This window comes from Amia ocellicauda, chromosome 22, assembly GCF_036373705.1.
Source record: "Amia ocellicauda isolate fAmiCal2 chromosome 22, fAmiCal2.hap1, whole genome shotgun sequence".
NCBI classification, from domain to species: Eukaryota; Metazoa; Chordata; class Actinopteri; order Amiiformes; family Amiidae; genus Amia; species Amia ocellicauda.
The window spans coordinates 1,690,906-1,708,588 of NC_089871.1; the positions used below are offsets into that span (position 1 = coordinate 1,690,906).

Sequence of the window (17,683 nt, forward strand, 5' to 3'; positions counted from 1 at the left end):
AATGAAAACTTCCTTGAATTGATTATTATTTTTTTATTAAAAAAGGTAAACTGAAATATCTGTACAAGAAGAGAAGTCCCTCAGTTCTGCATATACAAGATTCCTTCCACCATTTGTTCATTGTTTTAGCACATTTATTATGATGATTACCGATCCTTTAATAACAAAGGATTCCTGTCTGGAATTAATCACGATTAGCACAGAGCCCAGCCCCAGGGCCAGACGTCTCAATCCTAGTGATCGATGAAGCAAGCTGCACGTTTGGCTTCCACAGCTGTGTACAATCCTCACATTGCTACGACAGAGAAAGAACGATGTGCGAGAGTGTGTGTGTGAGGTACTGAGCAGGCTGCACAGCAACACAACAACCAGCACCGGTCTGCTTAAAACCATGTAAAATAAATGCTGTAACTCAAGTTTGCAAAGAGAAAAACAAACCAAATACACAAACGAAAAAAGGTTTTCAACTTTGGGGCAAAATAAACCAAATCTGGAACAGAGCAGGACAAACAAAGCCGAATCTCAGGCTGGGGACTGGCGGGTGCTTGGCTCTGTCAGCTCAGTCACACCACACAAAATGACAATCATGTACATTACAATAAACAAAACCAATGTCCGCCCCAACCCCTTGTTCCGTTACTTCATTAAACCCCAAATTCGACAATTTATTATTAGCTTAAGACATTTTTAATGGTTTGTAGCTCACAAAAGCAAAGAGGAAAATAAAAAATACGTTTTCGAGTTTCCCACAGTTTTGTCGTTGTTTTTTTAAAGGCCATGAGACGATATTAAGACGGTGATAGTGACCCATTCTGGCCTCGCTCGGGAAGCGGCCGCACACGGGACGACCCAATCAATCTAAAACGGGCCAACATTCAAAACCAAACGGTCAACGCTCTTTCTACACGTTTGCGGTTGCAGTGTATAATCACAACGAACCCTTCCATACCGCCAGTATCTTGTCTGTAAGCCTGGGACCATTTACATTACATTTGTATGTGACGGTCATCATTTCCTGCCATTATGTCACAATGCAAAACCTGTAGAGTGCAACGGTCAATCTGTACCCCCCGCATGCCACAGGAATCGAACTGCCCCACTGTGGAGCTTCGGCTGGTGGCTGCTTTACTCTTCCCGAGGAGGACAGCGGTGACATCTGTACAGGAGGCCGTGTCTTGTTGTGCGGTAAAAGTCACCAATCCCTGATGTGTGGGACCGGTTGACAATACATGGTTTCCACAGTGTGTGACCAGAACACAACAACACGACGGCGAGAACAGGGGCCAGTTGGGTCAGTCCACTTGGATATCGAAAGCAGGAAGAAACCAAAGTTAATAGAAGTCAGTGAAAGTAATTGTATACAACGTGCTTTTCCAATCTTTAAATCTTATAAGGCCGATCCTCAGCAGTTTTGGCCACACATGGTCAGATTGATTAAGCTACTGCATGGCTACTACACATTGGATACCAACCACAACACTATCACTCATTCAGTCACGGCCTTCGTCCATTCATTCAATCGTCTCAGATTCTTCACACATCCTAGTTTTGCAGGAAGTAAACATTTGATGCTGAAGCAAACCTCTCCCTGAAAGAGGCACACCCCCACAAATGTACCGGCCAGCGGTCGCGGTGCACAGGTGAGAAAACGGGCCCGGTGCAGCTGGGCGATATAGGGATAAACTGCGCTTTCACCGACCGGTGCTGGTGGGGATCTTACGAGTCAGAGGTGCAGAATCGGATGTGACCCGAGGGCAGTGCGTTGTGCGGGTTTATACACCAGGCCTAGCTGCCCGGTTCTGGTGCACCGGACCTGCTCCTCAAACACTGAATCTAGATTTCTAGACGTCTATCACTGCCGGTTTACATAAGAGGTCTTGTGTTGTGTGTAGACGTCTGCACATCTCTACTGAGTACAGAGAGGAGTCCCGTTCCCGGTGGCATGTCGGGGGACTTGCTCAAAAGGCACCGCGTGTGAGGAGCACGATAGAGAGACGGCTTCAGGAGCAGCGCCAGTGATGTCTCACCTAGCTTGGCAAGGGGACAACATGTCCAGTAAAACTCCAGGGAGGTGCTGACAGGAGTCCAGCACAAGGCCAGGCTGTAAAGGGAGGAGTCTCACAACGCTGGAAGAAATCTCTGCACTGGGTCGGCAAAACTAGTTAATAGTTTACAGCAGAACACAAATATTATTACACAAATACCTTTGCTTATTATTAATATTATTAGTAGTAGTATCAGTATTGCTGCTGTTACATTTGAAAACAACACACCACAGTGTGTTAAGGCCAGCGCGTCGCTCAGGCACCGCTCAGCGTCTGGCTTCAAGAATCAGGTGAGAAAGGCACGGCACCGTGGAGTCCGAGCCCCTGCTGCTGTAGAGGGCGGACCTCAGGATGAGGCTGCCCGGCCCAGGAGAGAACGATCATCATCAGCTCCACGGCTCTAATAACAAGGCACAGTGTGGCGGAGGGCGCGGCGGGGGGGCGCTCTCTCGATCTGGATCTATAAAGGCAAGGCCAGCGCCCGGGAGCGCACAGCCGGATCTGACCTTCAGCTCAGAGCAATGAAATCAACGTTCCCAAATGAGCGGGAATTCAGTAGAGAGTAATGTACAGCTCTTGCATCATTGCTATAATTATTATTGCTATTATTTGGCTCCAACTCCAACACGGTCACCGACACCGGACCAAAACCCTGCGTTCCTTCTCAACACGCCCCCAGCGTTGCGCGCACTCCAGGGCGTGTCAGATCACGCGTGAACACGACTGCCACACCAAGCCAGCAGCTCTCCTCAGGTATGATAAAACAAAAGGAAATACTGCAAATTGCACTAAAAGCTCAAATCACCTTCTTAAAACCCTTTTAAAGAAAGTAAAGTTTGAAGGTGCACTGCAATATTATAAAAAATAAATACAAATAAATAAACTGATATGATCATGAGCACGAGTTTCAAAGTCTGTCAGTTGCGGACATGGCGCTGTTCCAATGTGTGATTGTTCTTCATTTTTTTTTTTCGTGAAGCCAGTGTCAGGTGCCGGCAGCGGGGGCGTCCATAGACTGTGGGGGTCTGGAAGGCTGAGCAGAGGAACGTTTTGTGAAGGTCAGGGGGGGACAGGAAGGCCAGTCACATGACGAGGAGTCACAGTCAGAGTCTGGGGTCTACAGGCCGCCCCCGTGATGCCCAGAGGGAACTTGAAGGAGCTAGCCTTTGGTTTGGAAGGTAGAAATCTGTAGAAGGCCACTGGTGAGTGTGTGTGTGTGTGTGTGTGTGTGTGTGTGTGTGTGTGTGATAATGTGTGTAGTGTGTGTGTGTAGTGTGTGTATGTATGTGTATGTATGTGTGTGTTGTCGTCACAGAGCCTCTCAGGACCGGAAGACGTGCACGGCCCGCACCACGTACTGCCGGCAGATTGGGCACTCGCTCATGCGCTTGCCACACTTGGTGCAGGTGACCATGTGGCCGCACTCCAGCAGCACGCAGTCTATGGGCGAGTCCATGCAGATCTTGCACAGGTTCTCCTCCACGCCAGGGGAGGGATCTGGGGGGACAAGGGGACAGGGGGGTCACTTCGCTGGGTGCAGCATCGCCTGCCTGAGCCCGTACACTACTATGGATTCATCACCCCCATCACTATCTAGACACACTGTGAAAGATCCCCTCCCCCATCCACACATCTGATGACTTGCCCACTAGACGTTTTCACTGACGGCAGACCCCATAGTGGTGTCTCCACTCCGTTCTGGGATTGGACGCCGGGCCTGACGGGGGACGGGCCTGATCCTGTCACTCTACATATTCAAGAACGACTGAATGCCTGTCTTTCTGCTTCAGCGTTTACAAAAGCATTTTAGGGTCAGACTTACCAGAGCCGTCCTCAGGACTCGTCACTGTAAGGAGATGGAAACAAAACACATATGTATTAGTGCCACATCCTGCTCCTCGGAGGTGAAGATAAATCTGACAATCTTCAGAGACGTGAGACTCTGGCCGCTCGAGGTCACACGCCTCCCAGGGATGTCATTCAAATGCAAATAATCCACAGAGAATACAATATAATGATATAATATAATGCTCCAGTAGGTTACAGGCTACAAAAAGTTGCAAGGGACGCCATAGATCCATCACTACCAAAGAAGACAAATCAAACATCGAGAGAGAGAGAGAGAGACAGATGTAGACAGACAGACCCACAGAGACACAGACCCCGGATCTGCAGGTCTTTCTGCTCGTTGTACAGCCGCGTCACCCTCTCCATCAGCTCCCACTTCTCACAGCAACCCTTGTAGTTGACGAAGTTGCGCGCCAGGATCTCCTTCAGCTGCCGCACGCTCAAGGCCTCGATGTCATCGGCGCAGCTCAGGTCCGACAGGGAAGCCCGGCGCCCTGAGGGCAGGGCGTCCTCCACATCTGAGGACTGAGGGTAAGGGCCGAGTTAATTTGAGAAACAAAACACTACGACACAACGAGGCCCGGTGTTGTCAGTACACGTGTTGCTGCAAGGATCGGAAATGACGACATCACACTAATCATCATCCTAAACAATACAGATGGGATGAGAAGGCAGTCCAAATTCTCAACTGCTAATTGAGAAACGCCCCGGAGGAGCTTCAGACATTCCTCAAAAGACACACACACTTAGATGTAGAGTGTATAGTGTCACATGCTCACACACACATGTACACTACACACACTTACAGTGTATCCGGAAAGTATTCACAGCGCTTCACTTTTTCCACATTTTGTTATGGTACAGCCTTATTCCAAAATGGATTAAATTCATTATTTTCCTCAAAATTCTACAAACAATACCCCATAATGACAACGTGAAAGAAGTTGGTTTGAAATCTTTTAATCTCCGGCATATTTTTTAAAAATAAAAAACAAAAAAAGCACATGTACATAAGTATTCACAGCCCTTGCCATGACACTCAAAATTGAGCTCAGGTGCATCCCGTTTCCACTGATCATCCTCGAGATGTTTCTACAACTTGATTGGAGTCCACCTGTGGTAAATTCAGTTGATTGGACATGATTTGGAAAGGCACACACCTGTCTATATAAGGTCCCACAGTTAACAGTACATGTCAGAGCACAAACCAAGCCATGAAGTCCAAGGAATTGTCTGTAGACCGCCGAGACAGGATTGTATCGAGGCACAGATCTGGGGATGGGTACAGAAAAACTTCTGCAGCATTGAAGGTCCCAATGAGCACAGCGGCTTCCATCATCCGTAAATGGAAGAAGTTTGGAACCACCAGGACTCTTCCTAGAGCTGGCCGCCCTTGCAACAGGACAACGACCCTAAGCACACAGCCAAGATAACAAAGGAGTGGCTACAGGACAACTCTGTGGATGTCCTTGAGTGGCCCAGCCAGAGCCCAGACTTGAACCCGATTGAACATCTCTGGAGAGATCTGAAAATGGCTGTGCACCGATGCTCCCAATCCAACCTGATGGAGCTTGAGACGTCCTGCAAAAAAGAATGGGAGGAACTGCCCAAAAATAGGTGTGCCAAGCTTGTAGCATCATACTCCAAAAGACTTGAGGCTGTAATTGGTGCCAAAGGTGCTTCAACAAACTATTGAGCAAAGGCTGTGAATACTTATGTACATGAGCTTTTTTTGTTTTTTATTTTAATTTTTTTTTCAAAGATTTCAAACAAACTTCTTTCACGTTGTCATTATGGGGTATTGTTTGTAGAATTTTGAGGAAAATAATGAATTTCATCCATTTTGGAATAAGGCTGTAACATAACAATGTGGAAAAAGTGAAGCGCTGTGAATACTTTCCGGTTGCACTGTAGATGTAGTGTGTATTCAGATTGTTTTCCTGAGAATTGTGTACTGCTTCACCAGTTTCAATTACAGAGACCCACCGAAATAGATCTGTGATTGACAAGCACCAAAAACCGCATCTAGTTTGCTGCATAATGTCAGTTGATGTGTGATTTTTCACTGGTGATATGTGGTTGTGAAGCAAAGATATGTTTGAGTCCAAACCTGCCTGATTTCATGGAGATTTTGAGACTTCTGAAATGCACAATTCTGAGTAATTTTGAAAAATGATTTTGAAGATTTTGACATTAATTTTGAGCAGTGCACAGTGGGACAAAGAGAAATGACTTGAATCTAGTAAAACACAAAATGCTTGAAAGTTTCTATTCTGTTTATCTAAAGAATGTACTAAATATAAGCAACGGGGTATATTACTAACACACAGAACTGTGTACTTGCCCAAGAAAATTGGACCCTGATACAAAATAACTGACTACCCCTGGGTTTGGGGTTCGAGATTTTATCAGAGAGTGTTGTGAATGGAGACAGGTGACCGTCTTCCTACTGGAGCCGAGATGGACCAATTCAGGTCTGTACAAGTAAGAGAAGCGTTCAGATAAAGCAGACAGATGGACAGACAACCCGCCAGGCCTGCATGGGGACTGAATTTGATCAAATTGATGCAGAAGGAAACTCTACGTCAAGTCTTTGGACAAGAGGACACAGACGTGTTCGATGCACTAAGTCAATACAAATACAGTCCAATTGCAGGATATTAATGGACTCCTTCTGACGCTAGGAGTGAGGAAAACTCTCTCTCTCCCTCCCTCTCTCCCTCTCTCCCTCTCCTGGCTCTTCAAGCATTAAGCTTATAATCACACCCATGGCGACACTTTGAAGAAAATAATTTTAAAAATGCTTTACACAAAATCTGCCACCAGCCCGGCTGCGAAGGGCAGTTCTTCCAGGTGCGTAACATCGGGAACTTAAAAGGCTCTGCTGACAGAGTCCCCGGGCCTGTTCCACTTTCCACGCCGCGTAATCCCATTCGCCTCGCTTCGCGAATAAACCCGGGACACAAAATATTAAATGTCAAAACTGATTACGATTATTGCAGGAGACGAGTGGGGGGGACTGGGGTCAGCAGGAGCAGGACATCGCACTGTGGATTAATGGTCCACAAGACTCCGATGATAATCATAATAATATAAATAATAATAATAATATCCAGTCATGTGTTAAATGTGCTGAACGGGGGTATGGGCTCGAGTGTGCAGCTCACAGCAGCACTGGGGAGATCGAGTTTGAATAGGGAGCACAATCTGCAAACAAGCTTGAGTTTGCTGCCAATTCTGGAAATGACAGCTGGGCAGAGACAGAGACGGGCACAGGGTCTGAACACGGTTCGACTGAGGAGCGCTAGACCAACCTCGAGTCACTCGAGTTAAAATGACACACCCCCGGACACGCCTTCCTTCTGAAAGAGACATTTCTGCTCCAGACAAAACCCTACCCTGGAGTAAATTTTTTAAATTATTTTTTTGGGGATGCACTGGTGTTTTTGAATGGCAACCTTGTGGGCACAGAGTCAGGGGTCTTGCAGAGTCTGCCAACCCCCCGTACCTGCGACTCCAGATCACCAAGGGGCGCCGTGGAGTCCATCCCAGGGTCAGGGGTCTCCTCTGGGCTGGGGGGTCTCAGCCCCGGCATTGCGTGGTTCTGGAGCAAAATTAAACACCCACACTAGGTTAACACGGCCCACAATGCATCTGGGAAAACAATAACTGCCTGGCGGAATCTTTGTGCAGGCATGCAGTAAACGACAGGGAGGGGTCGCAGTGTTCCCGAATGTCCGAGTGTTCCAGAGTGGGGTAAGGAACACAAGTGCCCCTTGTTCTATATGTTCTCTATGGAGTGGGACCCCAGAACGTGTGGATTATGCCGTTGCCGTACTTATACGTAGATGGAGACTGCTTGTGTGTGCTGAACTAGAAGATTGTGATGGTGGGAGAGAGCGCGAGAGGGGAAAGAGAGGAGGACGGGAAGAGAGACGAACACTGGCACCTACCTGCTGGTCATCCTGTGCGGGCGGCTCGCTGTCCGGCGGTGTGTAGGAGCCCGGTGGAGGCGGCGGCTCCTGAGACGTGGAGGGGGCTGCGGGGCTGGGGGCGGCGGGGCTGGGGACGTGGCCACGTGTCGCCCCCTCGCTGGCGCTGCCGCTACTGCTGGGGGTCTGTTGGCCAAGTACCAGCTCCACCAGCTCCTCCTTCTCGCGGCACGTCTGCGTGGAGACCTCGTGCAGGTGCAGGTAGTCCCGCAGGTCCTTCACCTTCAGCTTCATCAGCTCGGTACGCTCGAAGGCCGTGAGCCAGAAGCGCTGGCACGTGTGGCACCGGGGGATGAGCTCCCTCTGCAGTGCGCAGCTGCTGCAGTACAGCTTCTTGCAGTCGACACACACATGCTAAGGGAGGGGAGGGGTTTTATTGTGACAACAGTGCCTCAGTGCAAAGTCGTCCTAAAGCAAGTAAGCTGGTCTGTAAACACACACCCCTCTCGACCCCACTGATCGGAGGGAAATTAAGAGATAGCGCTTAAAATTCACTGCAGAGCGGCTGTAATTCGCCTTCATTAGGAAGGGAGATTAATAATTTGCCGGCGGCTGGCTGATGCACTGAAAACTTAATTTGTTAATTTAGGTTTAATCAGAGTGGCTTGATTGATATCCTGAGATCGTGGAGTGAAAAAAAACTAATTAAAAATAATAACATAATAAATAAACAGATTAAATGGGATAGTCAGGTTTAATAAACTATTATCAGTTTTCACAAACAGACGAGTGGAAATATTGAATGGTACCGATCTGTTCAAAGAGCAGCTCATAACAGTGACAGGAAACACTGTCCTTATCGGAGGAAATGATATTGATTTTGATCCCAGGGAGCAACGTGCAGCACCAGGGGGGGGAGGTGTTGTGTTAAATGGTACCTCCAGTGTGTGTGTGCGCTCTGTGCCACCCCGGGGAATGTGGTGCCCTTACCCTCCTGGAGGGGCTGTCGCAGCGCCCCCGGCAGGCCCGGCAGGTGAGCTCAGGGTTGGGGGGTGAGGGGTAGCCGCTGTACCCCGAGTTGGTGTAGGCCCGGCGCCGCGTGCTGCCGCTCTCTTCCACTTCACCGGTGTCCAGACACAGCCAGTTACAGCAGGATGCCCACATGCTCCAGCCTGGCACGGACAGAACAGGCACCGGGTCAGAGGTCATGATGGGTGTAACACGCATGCACATGGACAGGCAGCACACGTACATACTGCCCAGGAACCGAGGAAGGCACAGGAAGAAAGGCAAGGTTACGCAAACAAAACAACTAACAGACAATCCGCGCCCGCCCTGTCTGCTCCTCCTCTGGCTATAAGCACAGGCCCCTCGGATCGCAGGGTGTCAGCGGGCGATCAGCTTCCATCACGTCCCCCGTCTCTGCCCGCAGTGCACCAGCAAGTACCAGATACCCCCGCTGACCCCGGTCACCTCAGCAGCAAATGCAGATTAAAGCATCGGTAGCTCTTAGGGCAGCGATTCCCTCGGCACGTGGATTTAAATCCCCCTTGTGAGCGGTGCTGTGGTAGGTACGGCACTAGACAGCATGGGCACAGGGACTCCTCGTGCCATTTCATAGCTTCCTTCGATCATCGATGTAGCGGCTTCCCCCACCCCCCCCCCGGCCTGCGGTTATTTCCAGCATCTCCCGAGTCTTGGTGAAGTGTGGGTTTGCCTGTAAAACCGGTCCGGCAGGGTCTGAAGGCCATCGTCCAAAATACCAAACTTCTCCCAAATTCCTGGCATTGTGCGTTTAAACCGAACAATCATCCTTTCTTATCGTCGGCCTGTAGCGGTTTTCTCCTGTCACTCTAACCAGGCAGCAGACTGGCGGCATCTCTCTGCCCTCACCCCTCACCATTCCTTAACTGGTTTAATAAAATAATTAACCCAGCAGGCCCCCCAGGACAGGAGTCTGGGCAAAACACTATCTCTCTGCACTCACAAAGGAAGCCATAAACACTAGTGCCCCACTGATGCCATCAGCCCATTAGCAGAGACATTTCTACAAGAGAATAAATCACTACAGGTGTGTCTGGGATAGGGAACGGGAATGAACTAGTATTTATATACAAAACATCCACAAGCAAACACTCTCCCTGCTTAACGTAAATCAAGCGAGTGCAGGCTTGGAAAAGCTGGAGTATCTGGGTCACACAGCAGACACTCTCTAAGATGGCAACACTGAAATATTTACTACCAGCCGTCGCTCAGTGACTCAGACCCGCGGGAGGATGCATGGGCTGCCCCCATCAGCACAGGCATCACGTGGCGTCGTCCTGCAGGAGAAAGTACACTTCTCTCCACATCAGGCCAGAGGTTTTGGGTCTCAGCTGCAGAAATGTGTACGTCGAGTTTCCAATGTAGGCTATGGATCCCAACAGTAACCGTCCCCCCCACAGCACAGACAGCTCCTGTGATCCCCACATCACACTGCAGACGCCCAGGAAAGTTAGGGTAGCAGCTCTTGGGTATTTCCATACTCTTATAACACAGATGACATTGTGGCCGAACGATACTACTGCTGGACAACATTTAACCTGGACTGGAGATCTCTTAAGGAGCTTAAACGAGTCTGAATATCAATCTTCCCTCATGCAACTGCTGAGCAACGTTCCCCACACTGAGCACTGTCCCCCACATTGTGCACTGTCTCCACACTGTCACCCCCTGGTCTCAGCTAGAAACTTCACAGTTGTCTCTAGGTTGAATCAGTGCTCAATAAACTCAAATAACTATATTTACTTAAATTAATCCCCGTGTTAAATGAAGGGTATAAATACGTTCTACTACCACTGCATTCATTTGTTTTAACAATAATTTGATAAATGTATTTATTCAAACGATTCTGTTCTGGGTGGCCATTTTATTTTTCTGCCAACCATAAATAAAATATATATACTAGGACCCTAAAACAAAATGTTAGCTTTGAACACTAGGCCCAAGTCACATGACACAGGCGTGCCAATCTCTTTCACACATGGCAGCAGCAGAGCTTCCATTCAGTCTTAAAATAGCCACCTCACCCAACTGCAAGGCCCAAAAATCACAACAATCAATTCATTAAAGTTAATAAATTACCAATAGAATTGTAATAGGACTCCATTAATGACATATGACATCACAGACAAGGCCAGACCGCTGGCACCTTTGCCCTCCTGTGGACTGCAAGTTCTAGTCTCACTTAGGGGCCATATTAACATACGTACACAAACATGTTATCTATGGGCACAGACTGAGGATAGGCCAAGTCAAAGGGCTGTATAGATTGTGTGCTCCCATTGGCCCTGCCCATGAGGACAAACATGACCCACTTTGTCCGGGTCAGCTGGTGGGCCCTGAGCAGAACTGAGCTCACATTGCAGAGGAGAGGGTCTGTTTCTTTTCCTATAGCAGTGTTCACTGTGGAGAGCAGGGGCAGGAAGAAAAACAGAAGAAAACTAAAATTAAATCTGTAATCTGCGCTGAATACACAAAATCACATGCGATAGCAGGGGGGGGATGTTCCCTGCCTTGATCCCTTGCAGAACCTGCACCCCATTACTCACTCTCCACCTACTTACTGGGAGAGAGACTAAGGTAGGTAGTAAGTGAGTGGTTAAAAGCCTGGTTACTAATCCCAGCTCCCTGCAGGGAAACTGGACAATGAAGCACACATCAGGAGAAGAAAAAAAATGAAAAAGCGTTTGAGCCTGTTTCTGCTTCACACTGAACGCTACACAAACAGGCTGTGCTGTGTGCTGGACAGCACCATTACTGCACTATTGCACCAGTGCCGAGACACAAAGATCAATCACATGTTTTGGCCTCCCCCTTGTCTGTAATGCCTCAGATTTCGACAAACCGAAAAGTCACACGGTGCTTAAAGCAAGACCTGGTACATAAAAAACAGGACTTTGTGGTACTTAAAAATTCACAATGAAAACAACAGCTGATTCACGTACACATAAATCAGCAGAAATAAATGAGACAAATTTTAACTTCCAGATTCACCCTGAGAACATAACCGTGGTCACGAACCCGTTGCCCTCTCCTAAATCAAACCGTGTGACGGTACAGCATTGCTTCACAGCCCCACTCCACTGGACGCCATTGCCTGTTGCCGTTTTCTTAGTGGAAAAACTGCTACTGAAGCTGATATGGATAAACTAGCGAGCCTTACCTTGGCAACGGGGGGAGAAAGGGAGTCACGTGTGCACCATCAGTCACATGGGTTCGGGGAGCCAGGCCTAGTCAGCATTCGGGCGGGGCGCGGTTCAGAGTGTCGGTGAAATTTCACACACTGTGCAAAGTCCGGGACAACAGGCCGGCTGGCGGTGTCAGAGCACACAGACAAGCGGCTGATTGTTATTGTTACAGATCAGGAGGCCGGACTCACAGCTGGGACTCCTCCAGCTCCTGGCTCTCCACACAGCCGGGTCACTGGGACACACAGCGGCGCTTTCCCCTCACAGGGTTCAGGACGAGACACAGCATCGTTCCGACTCAGAAATGTGCCCGCAGTGTTGTGTGTAGCTGGTGTTGACAAACAAATATCGTACCCATTATCTTGGTCACATGAGTGCTGGGAAACGAGGAAGTTGTAAAACATGGTATTCCCCCCCCCCCCCCCCCCCCTCAAAAAAAAGACAGCAAACAAGCCAGGCAGTCTTAAAAAGATTGCGAGCCAAATACTTCCGTTTTTGCATTTTGTTTTTTGGTTACAAAACCGACTGGGGATGGTTGCCTACATGCCTTCCCACTCCATCATGGAAACTTTCATAATGCCCAGGTCAAGGGCCAAAGCTGAAACCACTCACGCTTTGTAGGCCATCAAGTCAAGCGCGGAGCCGTCGGTGCAAACTCAAAAACAATGACACTAACATCCAGCCTCCGGCTGCCAGCCTGCATGCAATTTGAGTGCTGGAATAAATAAATCATTGCTGTCAGTAACTCACAGGAGTGAGGCGTTGGCATGTACAGAGAACCCATGGGATGCTTTCACGGAACAGCCCATACGAGACACTGCAACAGAGACGCTGGCATCCGGCTCTGAACTACAGTTAGACTGCATCCTCCAGATGAGCTCAACAGGGAGGCTCGAGACCAGGGGCAAGAGCGCACGGGGACACATCTCAACTCCATCCATACACACTTAGTCCGCTTGTCTTCTGACAGGGGTGCCGAGGCCTAGTGAATTCAGACAGAGAAATGGGTTTCTCTCACTGTTGTATGTGTGTGTTGTCAAACAGGCATTGATTGGGGTCTTCTAAAGAAGGATCATTGGGTTCATATATATAATTAACAAAACAAAAAAAAACATCCTGAAGGAATTTCTAGAAAAGTTCGTTTTTGTTTTGTCACCGAACAACAATGGCCCTCGGTTTCAAGGGCTTTTCATCCGCACTGGGCTTTTGAGATGCACACACTGCTACGCTGGAGCGCACCGGGCCCCTGAAACCACGGCATAATCCGCCTCTGAAAAGCACAGAGAGAGACAATGGCTCAATGCCCCGGCGCTGTGAACTCCAGGGCCGGCCTTCAAAGGCACTTCTGAATCATCAGGCGGAATTCCACCGCCCGGCTGCGTTTATATTCACACCCTGGGGGGCGGGAGACTGCTTTATGACATCACCTGAGTCTATGGACAATACCGCAGCCCTGCACAGCCCGCCCAGGACACACATCAAAACTCCTACAAAACCGAGCAGAGCAGCATTCTTACAAATTACAAAGTTTTTATTTTAATTCTGACTTATTTTCTTTTGCTGAAAGGTTGTAAAAGATACCAACCTTCTTTAATTAGTTCATTACATACAAATTGGATCTGCCATGGTTAGCAGTGCAGACTTTGGCGCTACCTCTTCCTAAAGCAGACACCTGGCTCAAAATATTCGTTTTCAGGATGTGTTTTGCCGTACATAGATATTTATAGATCATAACTGCTCTGTAATGTGTGTGTATATATTTTCCAGTGTCATTATTTTTCCATTAAGTTATTTTGTTCGTTTTTAAGTTACATAAACAGTCTTAAAAATGTTCTATAAATAACAGGCAAGTTTCGTTAATAATGGAATAACCCTTCCTGAGAAAACAGGGCCGCAGAAAGTGTGTGTCTGTGTGTGTCAGTGGCCTACTTTAAAACAGACAACTTCTTAGGTGCTTTTCATTAATAATCTAAAAATCTATCCAATCTCAATGTCACCCACACAGAGAAGGCCATTACACTCCCGTGGATTTCCATTCCGACTGACTTCTTCTACCTTCAGTGTCTATGGCTCAGATAAATTCGGCACAGCAACCACACTGCGCTAGTCGGGCCGTTGCAGACAGGCTGGCAGTCCCTGAGGCGGTGGAGTGGACCAGCGGGCACCGACGCACACCTGGCTGACACACCTGCCACCTGCAGTGCAGCCCTGGCTCTTCAGAGGCCACACAGTGCTCTGCCACAAAATTCAGGAATTCATTAAAAACTTTCACCCACCAGCAGATCGCAGGACACTTTTGTAAAATCCACAACTAGAGGGGAATAAGAGTCGAGTGACAGTGGAAGCAGGCAAGCAAGGCCGTGATGATCTCAAAACCCAGGCCTCCCTTAAGTTCTGAATGTTAACAAAGCTCAAAATTACACCAGCCGTGGTAGAGCGTCTTAGGCTTATTAAAAATAAATACAATTAAAAAAATACACTCGAACTCTGAACGTTGATTGCTTCTCCCACCAGAGCAGCACTTTACAGAGAAGAGAGCGCGCCGCTGCAGGTGAAATATCCATCACTAGCGCCAGCTCTGCCCCCACCACACATTAATCACGACCAATCAGCCTCTGCCATCGTTAAAATCAATATTCACGACGCGCAGTCTGAGCAAGAGGCGCGAGGGAACGGCACCGCAGAGACCAACTTTGGGAAGATTATGAAACTGGCCGCAGGGCTGGTACGATTAATAACACCCCTGCTCCACCACCCCACCCCCAGCCTCATTGCGTCTGATGAAGGAATCCTGTATTCTGTATCCTCCGCTCACAATACCCCCTCCCAAAAAAAGTAACTCGTTGTTCCATTGACAATAATGTGAGGAGCTGCACTGGCCTCGAGGCGAAGCTATTCCACAGCCCTGGCAGCGAACAATGGCCCCGGTGAATAATCCGTGTAGATTACATCCTCGCTGTCCGATCGGGTTTCAGCTCTCTCCTTCTCACCGGTCTTAATATACACGGCCGTCACCCTCCGCAGATCAGACAGCACACGCTCTGACATGGCGGGGGACTGGCTCACTCACCGTCCGTGTGTCTGACCGTCACACGCTGCACGCGAGACGCCCAGCGCCACAAAAGCAACCAGGTCTTCATTTCAGGGTTAGCAAAAACACTAAACAAAGAAAAAACAACCCCAGCAGACATTCATTATCCCTGTTCCACTGCCAAGACTCGGAGCATCTGAGACAGTTCATAAAAAGAAACAAATTGGAGAAACCTGTTGATGAGTAAATCCCATTGCTGCCAATTAAAAGCAAAAGGACATACAGATGTATATTTTTATTCTTACCGTGAAGGTGTGAAAAGAATGCAGTTCTTCTGGCAGGGAATGAAAAACGAAAATATGCGAAGCATCCTGCGCTCCCTGAGCACGCAGGACCTGTGTGCTGGAGCAGAACTGCCCACAGGAGCGTACGCCATGACTACAATGTAACGCAGTCATAACAAAAACGCACAAACAGCTGCAGACGTAGCAGGCAGGGCGGTTTAAAAACAGCCCTGCCCAGGAATCACTGCTGTCAGGGCCTTTCGGGAGACACAAACAGACAGCTGTACGCTGATGCTCTGTGTTCTGCGTTTGGCACCGTGTCATTCTGTTGCATTTCTTAATTAACAACACTTGTTGCAGCAGGGCACACTTACAAAACTGAAGCAGACTGCAGGAGTGCAAGAGAGCCGCAAGGGGCAGGGACTGACCCCACAGCCTGCTGAAAACACACAACGCAAAATAACAGTCTCTCACAGCAAAGTCTGGGAAATCCATCCGAACAGTACGAGGTGTGCTGGCTAACCCTCTCCCTTCCTTAGTGAATATGCTCCTGCCTGGCCTGCTCTACTGAGCCTGGGGTCACACCCTGAGGAGAGGTCCCTCTCTTGGTCTCAGTGGAGACCCTGTCCAGGGGACTCGGCAGGTCCCCCGCTGGCCGGAGCAGCCCGTGTACAAGCAGCTCGGCACTTTAAAGAGCCGCAGCAGCTCCATCTCCGATTCATTTCTAAAGCAGCCCCCACAGGCAAAACAGGTCCGCTTCTGCTTTTCTACAAATGAAGCAGAAATTCGGCCGCAACGGGGAATGAAACGGGCTAATCTGAAGATTACATTTCAATTTTGTCCTGTACTGCATTTCCAAAAATTGTCAAAATGCACTGGAGGGCCAGGAGAAGGAGGGGGTGCAACACCTGGAGAGGACGGCAACCTGCAGCTTCCGCCAATGTGAAGAGATCACTTAATATAATAGAGTTTAAATTACATTTTTAAATAATCGCACAGATACAAAAGCAGGAGCTGTTGTGGTGGTAATAATAGCTTTTGTCCCCAGATTTCATAACCTTGAATAAAAAAACTGCACTGTCTTCCCCCTGCGCTGCAGACAAACCTCAGCTGGACTGTAGACACATTGCTTTAGAAATAATGATTAAAGTGACTAAAAGGCATCTCCCCTCACTTCCACCGGTGTGTGTGATGTATAGTGTCTTATGTGAATGCAATGCAGGCAGCCAGGAGCAGGGGGTCAGAGGGTCAGAGGGTCAGGGGGTCAGAGGGTCTGCACACACCAGATAACGAGGCTGGTAACAAACAGGCTACAAGTGACAAGACGCACTACACGCCCCCTGTACAGACACGGGACACACCTGGAGCCACACGGCCGCTCCGAGCACCTGCCGCCCGCCTCGCCAGCGCTGCTACTCGGCGTCATTCAAACGTCCGGCCCGGCTACAGAACGGCTGCCTGTACGCGTGCACTCACGCAGGTCTGCGCAGCTGTGCTCCACCAATGGGAGGGCGGGACTGGCGCAGATGTGCACCTCCGAACCAATGGCGTGACAGGAAAAGTGCAGATCTGCGCAACAACAAAACAACTACAAAAAAACAAACGCGACCCATGTACCCGGAGTAACAACCAGAGCCGCAGCGAAGTTTCAGACACAAACACGCCGTTTCACAACATCATTCCGCTAACTTTAAGTTACTTCCTCGTACAACTTGAGTAACACAAACTGTTTGCAGTACTTCGATGACACATCCGTTACACAATGTCAACACGGTGGCCCTCAGCGCACGGAGCCCGAGCCCCCTTCGCACCACCGGCCCGGTTTAGGGTAAAACTCTACTTTCTGTGGGGAAATGTGGGGGGCGGCGTCGGCGGTGCTCCCAGGCGGATCTCCTCCCGCATCACGACCCGCCACACAACACTGTCTGTCTGTCTCCTCCAGACTCCGCACTGCCCCGCAGGGTCCCTCTCAGGTCCCTCTCTCCCCTCTCAGCGGCGGGACGCGCTACGGCGACTCCACGCAGGAAACACACAAAGTGACACAAAGTAACAAGTTTCCGCGACAACTCACCTCGGACCCGAGTCCGCAGATCCGCAGCTTTGGGGCCGGATTCTCGGCGTGTCGGACGGACCAGGAGCTTTGTCGGAGTTAGACCTGAAACCCAGGAAGAAGCTCGCCGCCTCTCGCCGCATCTCCTCCCACCTCCCACCTCCCACCTCTCTCTCTCTCTCTCTCTCTCTCTCTCTCTCCTCCTCCTCCTCTCCGGCTTCTCACGAGCCCAGCGTGCGGTGCGAGGCGGAGGCGCGCACGCCG

At 49.3% G+C, this 17,683-nt stretch overlaps 1 protein-coding gene across 2 annotated transcripts; it reads right to left on the reverse strand.

Annotated features, from left to right (window-relative positions):
- Positions 1-18: 18 nt before the first annotated feature.
- On the reverse strand, positions 19-17,576 carry LOC136717741 (E3 ubiquitin-protein ligase rififylin). 2 transcript variants are annotated; one of them, XM_066695218.1, is made up of 7 exons: positions 17,441-17,576; positions 8,816-8,997; positions 7,847-8,239; positions 7,402-7,497; positions 4,208-4,418; positions 3,868-3,891; positions 19-3,542 (listed from the first exon to the last, which is right to left on the reverse strand). In XM_066695218.1, the coding sequence occupies exons 2-7, from the start codon at positions 8,987-8,989 to the stop codon at positions 3,367-3,369; spliced, it is 1,074 nt and encodes a 357-aa protein (XP_066551315.1). In that variant the 5' UTR covers positions 8,990-8,997; positions 17,441-17,576; the 3' UTR covers positions 19-3,366. The 2 variants fall into 2 exon arrangements, with proteins under 2 accessions (XP_066551315.1, XP_066551316.1); XM_066695219.1 differs by lacking the exon at positions 7,402-7,497.
- Positions 17,577-17,683: the final 107 nt, after the last annotated feature.

Coding starts and splice junctions, on each gene's coding strand:
- LOC136717741 (XM_066695218.1), bottom strand. CDS start 8,989: ATGTGGGCATCCTGCTGTAACTGGCTGTGTCTGGACACCGGTGAAGTG. Junction 8,240..8,815: donor GCGACAGCCCCTCCAGGAGG/GTAAGGGCACCA, acceptor CCCCTCCCTTAG/CATGTGTGTGTCGACTGCAA. Junction 7,498..7,846: donor CCGCACAGGATGACCAGCAG/GTAGGTGCCAGT, acceptor ATTTTGCTCCAG/AACCACGCAATGCCGGGGCT.